The 6,000-nt window shown below is 47.1% G+C and overlaps 1 protein-coding gene across 1 annotated transcript in view; it reads left to right on the top strand.

Annotated features, from left to right (window-relative positions):
* The first annotated feature begins 284 nt into the window (after positions 1-284).
* MIOX (myo-inositol oxygenase) overlaps positions 285-6,000 on the top strand; it is a 72,150-nt gene continuing 66,434 nt past the window's right edge. Inside the window, exons 1-2 of the mRNA XM_088444440.1 lie at positions 285-349; positions 2,566-2,622. Coding sequence (XP_088300566.1) covers positions 332-349; positions 2,566-2,622 — 75 coding nt within the window. The 5' untranslated portion in view covers positions 285-331. The remainder of the gene's footprint in view (positions 350-2,565; positions 2,623-6,000) is intronic.

Here is a 6,000-nt window from a genome sequence, read left to right as displayed (position 1 = left end):
ATCATTGGATGTCAAAATATCTTGTATTGATACTGCTGTGTAAATCTGTTTCATGTTTATGCGGCAGTCATTTTTAATTGTAACAAGCGAGATATGAGGCACCTCATGACCGAGTAGAAGGTAATTTGTACACCATTGATCCAAGACGGCCTGTAAGAATCAGCAGAAACTCCTCTACCTCTGCCCTACTCTCTGGTTAACAAGTCACTAATTGATAGGCCACTGTCACTCTTACATAATCATACAGATAAATTACAACCACTCGCTCGCTCTTCCCCTGTGCATCTTGGTCTTCTCCTGGACTTTATTCCTCTCACAGGTAACCCTGAGGATGAAGGTACTTCATTTGGTAAGTATGAGTGTCACCTATATCTGCATAGAAAATGTGGTACTTTCAGGATTTCTCTTTACCCCAGTTCGATGTGCATAGCAGAATTACAGGCAGAGGTACTGTACCAAATATGAATGGTTTTTTTTTTGTAAGACATGGAAAAAGTACATTGATAATCCAGTAATAGATATACATTTAAAAGAATAAAAAAAAGTGAAAAAAAAAAAGTGAAATTAGACTACTTAAGCATGTTTAACTCATTTTAGGTTACTGTATGTTTCCAATTTTACTAGTGACATTGAGAAAATGGTGATAATATCCTCCAGCAACCAATCAATTAGACATTTTCTTTCATTATGTAACCTGCACTATGGCCCTGATTCAGAGGCGCACGCTATGAATCACGGCGTCTCTATTTTGTTTTTTGACCAGCCTCCAGGCCACTTGCACAGCTGTGGGTGATCACCCACAGCGTGTGCGTGCGACCTGGCGATGGGCGAGATTATCGCGACCATCGTGCTAGTGAGGAGACCCTGTGGTAGGGTCTCAGGTCTCGCAAACCCAAGTGGACTTCCTGCTCTAATAGAGCAGGAAGTCCACTACTGACATCACTAGATGTCTCTGTCTGATGACTGCAGGCAGCAATAGTATATACAATCGTTGACGTTGGTGTCCACAGATGAAAAGCGGCCCCACAGACCAATCGGCCCACTGGGAATCTTCCCGCTTAAGGAAACGGACAATCTGCAAAGTAGATTTCTGTAAGGGGAAATAAAGGATCAGTACGGTTCCAGCTGGAACACTCTACACTAGAACACAGAAGCCCTTTTAGAGTAGAATGGAAAATCATCATCAGCACTTTTGGCTTCAGATACAGGGGTCTATATACTAAACCTTGGAGAGAGATGGGGATAAATGCCAACCAGTCAGCTCCTAACTGTCACTTTACAGTTTGTGTTTGAAAAATTACAGTTATCTCTCTGCACTTTATCTCTCTCCAAGGCTTAGTATATAGACCCCCAGAATTTTCAATTATAGGTGCTTGCGCACTAGGTGGAAAACTGCAACCTTACACTATTAGCAGAGGGATAGCACCAGTGGCCTGGTGCTCAGAATCCATTAACAGGGTGCTGGCGTTCTGGGTTGGATGCACAGTGGATGTGTGAGTGGCGGTTAGCAAAACACAACAAGGCAATCCGAAACTAGGTGGAAGGTTTATTTAATCAAGTAGAAACAGGTGGCATTAGACACAGATTTTATCACAGGTACAGGTTGCAGATTTGGTGCCAGATAATGCCTGGAGCGTATAGGCAGGGGTACTGAGAGGAGGGGGGAGTGAGTCCGAATTGCCTGGGCTTGTTGGGGAGTCCGACGCCCCCCCTCTTACCTGTCAGCAGCCCAATACCCGCTGCTGTGTGCTGGGCTGCAGTAGGAGACTGCTCACTGCTACCGCTGAGCAGCAGCAAGAGTCTTCTCTCCTCTGCCTGTGGGGGGGGGAGCGATTGCACTGATCGCGCCCCCCCTGGATTTCCGCCGGGCTGAGGGGCTCACAGCGCCCCCCTCCCCAGTGTACAGCGCCGTGATAGAGTATTTTTTCCTTCTAAAGAAGCATGGCAGAGTATTGGGGCACACTGTAGAACCTTCTATGGCTTTGTGGAGTGGATAGTCTCAGTGGCGTGTCCTTACAACATGTTTTTACCTCTCCAGGAGAGGCCTATAGAGGGCTTTCAAGTGGGCAGTGATGGGCGGAGCCGAAGTATTAGTGTCATTAGTGATTCCACGAGTCACGCATGTTTAAATAGGGGGTGGGACCAAATTACGCAATTAGTTTGCGTGTGTATATATATATATATATATATATATATACACGAGTATCATAGAATTGGGTCACCCTATGTGTGGACAACGCATCGCCAGTAAGATTCTGCCAACTTCCTGGTGAACTGGGCAGGTTGCAGGAGAAGTGCCTACTCTTCCGAGGGTGCAGGGGCTACCCGAAATATCAGGAGCCTCCCGCAGGTACCGGGAGAGTAGGCAAGTATGGTGCAATTGTGTCACAATCATGTGAACACTTCTTATTACACTGCCACCGTGTAGGTGTAAAGAAAATATATATGTTCATGTTCAAACTTTTGGTACACATGTAAAATAACTGTAAATGAGTCCCAATGTGTATAAAATATGATGCATATGAATTATTTTCTGCATTGTCTTTAGTAATTATCTGTTTGCAGGATCCTTCCCTGACCTACCGTCCGGAGACTGAGGGTTACCAGTACAGAAATTATAAAGTGAGTATATTTTAAGACAAACAAACATGCTGAGGGATGAAAATAAGGCAGATGTCCGAGAAGAATTAAGATGTATATGGAAATAGAAGAGTGATCAGAGAGCCACAGAAAAATTACATATGGCCTCTTATGAAGGGCATTAAATTTACAAGGCAACACACTCGAGGGGGAGGGGATGGGTACGGGATGCCAGCAATAGGGATCCCGGCGGTCAAAATTCAGATGCTGGCATCCCGACAGGGTTAGGATACCGAAACCTGTCGGACGGTATCCTAACCACCCCTCTCCCTTCCCTAACCCTCCCTCCCCAATGACTGAACCTAACCTTCCCCAATAGTGCCTAAACCTAACCTCCCCCTCCCAGCACCCTAAACCTAATCCTCTGCCCCTAGTGCTTAATCCTAACCCCAACCCTCCCCCCAACCCCGTTACTTACCTTCATCCTTGTGTCCCAAGGGAAGGATGTATCAAAGCTTGGAAAGAGATAAAGTGGAGAGAGATAAAGCACTAACCAATCAGCTTCTAACTGTCAGTTTACAGGCTGTGTTTGAAAAATGACAGTTAGGAGCTGATTGGTTGGTGCTCTATCTCGCTCCACTTTATTTCTCCCCATGCTTTGATAAATCTCCCCCTATGGCTTTGTACTGGTGTATTTAGATGGTCTTCCCAACATACTTCAAAGTGGATGTCTATTCTCTACTCTTGATAGACACCTCTGCAAATTAGATGCGCAACTAAAGTGTAAACATCAAAACAATGTACAACCTCCTACCATATTACAGCCACCCATTTTATTAAATAAAACATTGGAATTTTCCTCTTAAAATACTGTTTAGTTTCTTCTTATTTCAATTTTGTCCTAAAATAATTACGAGAATAGCAAGACCAGGGCTGCTGCTAGGGTGTTTGGCGCTCTCCTGCAAACTATAAATTTGAACCCTCCCTCCCTTTTTAAAGGGACAGCATGCACCAAAGAGGTGTGGTCACACAAGTGGTGTGGGCATGCCCAATTTAAATTACTCCAAACTGCAGTACAATCTTATTCACATTACACTGCACGCAGTGCCCCTGATTTAAATTACACCACATAGTAGTGTCCTTATTCACGTTACGCCACACAGCAGTGGCTCTTATTCACATTATGTCACACAGTAGTACACCTTATACACGTTACGCCAAACAGTAGTGTCCCTTATACACATAATGATACACGGTAGTAGTGCCCCTTATACACATAATGCCACAGTAGTAGTGCCCCTTATACACATGCCAAGGTAGTAGGGCTCCTTATACACAATGTCCACAGTAGTGCCTCTTATACACATAATGTCCACAGTAGGGCCCCTTACACACAATGCCCACCGTAGTAGTACCCCTTATACACATAATGATCACAGTAGTGCCCCGTATACACATAATGTCCACAGTAGTGCCCCTTACACATAATAACCACACTAATAGTGCTCCTTATGTCCACTGTAGTAGTGCCCCTCATACATATTATGTCATCAGTAGTGCCCCTTATACACATAATGCCCACAGTAGTGCCCCTTATACACATAATGTCCACAGTAGTAGTGCCCCTTATACACATAATGCCCGCTGTAGTACCCCTTATACACATAATGTTCACAGTAGTAGTGCCACTTACATATAGTGCCCAAAATAGTGCTACTTCTAAGGCCTACAGTGGTAGTGCCCCTTACATGTAATGCCCATAGTAGTAGTGCCCCTTATATACATAATGCCCACAGTAGTAGTGCCCCTTACACATAATCCCTACAGTAATGCCATTTTCACATTAGGACACACAGACACAGCCAGGGCCGTAACAAGGGTGGTGTGGACGGTGCTGTTGCACAAAGCTCTGGATGACATGGGGCGGAACCAGCCGCCACCGCATTCTGTATTTTCCGGGCACAGCAGTGCGCACAAGCAGTTCCTTCCTGGCTCCTGCCCTGTGTGTTGAGAGAGGCATCATGACATCTCTTCCCACAGTGCAGCCTTCTCCTCCTACCTGTGCCGCATCCTTCTCCTCTCCGTGGAGTCTGTGCTGCCATCTCCTCCATCTGCCTGGTCACGGTGTGCCTTTGGCAGGGGCAGTTTTCATGCGGCCACAGGCCACGTATGTGCGGTCAATTTGGGTGATAAGTCCCAGTGTGGCACAGTAAAATGACTTTAGGATATGAGCTTAAATAAGCTGCTGGCACCTGCACAGCTTCTGAAGTGATTAACTTCCAGATGTACCGGCCTGAGCTTGCCTTTCATAGGACGCTGGTCACTGCACCTGCTCCCTGGTTCACATAAGCTCACAGACTCCTCCCTCATAACATGACTATGTTGACCAGCTGGACCAGAAACAGGGACCCATCCCTGCTGACATCTATAATGGTGGCTTCTGGTTGAGAGAATGTAAGTGCAAAGGGTAGGGAGAGAGGAAGCCTCTTAATTCAGTAGGGGGCAGGGCTATTTATTTATTAGTGTGGAGAAAGCTTTTCATTAAATGTAACAAGGGCATTTGCTGGTAATGAAGACATGAAGGTTTCGGGGGATGCAGGCATGAGGGTTCCAGGGACACAGACATAAGGGTCATAGGGGCAAGTGTTTCAATGTGGGTAAAAAAATGGGAGATGATGTTTTCTGAGATAATGTCTGGTTTCTATTTCGGTATTCATTATATTGGCAAGGACGTCTCTACATATAGGCTAAATGGGCAGCTGCCCGAGGGCCCCAGGATTCCAAGGGCCCATGGCCGATAGCAGGGTGGTAACTAAGGTGGTGCGGAACAGCCCACAGGGCGGAACAGGCCGCCCACCACAATGTTCCAAATGCAGCATGAAAGCCAGCGCAGGCTCAGTGTCAGGGGCGTATCTATAATGGGTGCAGGGTGTGCGGGGAACACGGGCCTCTGGGTCCAGGGTGGCCCCGCACCGCACACCCTGCACCTATAATAATACTTACCTCTCCAGAGTCCCACGTCGGTGCGGGTGTCTGGTGCTGTAAAACGACTGGAAAATGGCCACGGTGGCCATTTTCCCGTCGTTTGCGCATGCACAGTACAGGGAAAATGGCCACGGTGGCCATTTTCCCGGTGACCTTTGCATACACTATAGACTCTGGGCACACTCTAGTGCCCAGAGTCTATAACTCCGGCGCTGGCTGCGCACAGCTCAGTGCACTGCCGGCCTCCGTGTGGAGAGGAGCCGGCCCGTGTCGGAGACTGAACGCGGGGCCCTTCCTCTCTAGAAATGCCCCTGCTCAGTGTCTAACACTGGCCGTGCTGGCTGAGGGAAAGAGGGGAGGGCCGCACTACTGCTGTGCTGAGTGCTGTCATTCACACACACACTGCCACCAATGGGCTGCGGGGAGGATGGCTCT

The sequence above is a fragment of the Taudactylus pleione genome, unplaced genomic scaffold (assembly GCF_031769625.1).
Source record: "Taudactylus pleione unplaced genomic scaffold, aTauple2 ptg000019l, whole genome shotgun sequence".
Lineage (NCBI taxonomy): Eukaryota > Metazoa > Chordata > Amphibia > Anura > Myobatrachidae > Taudactylus > Taudactylus pleione.
The sequence above is the reverse complement of the archived record's forward strand: the minus strand, read 5'-3'. Positions and strand labels throughout refer to the sequence as shown.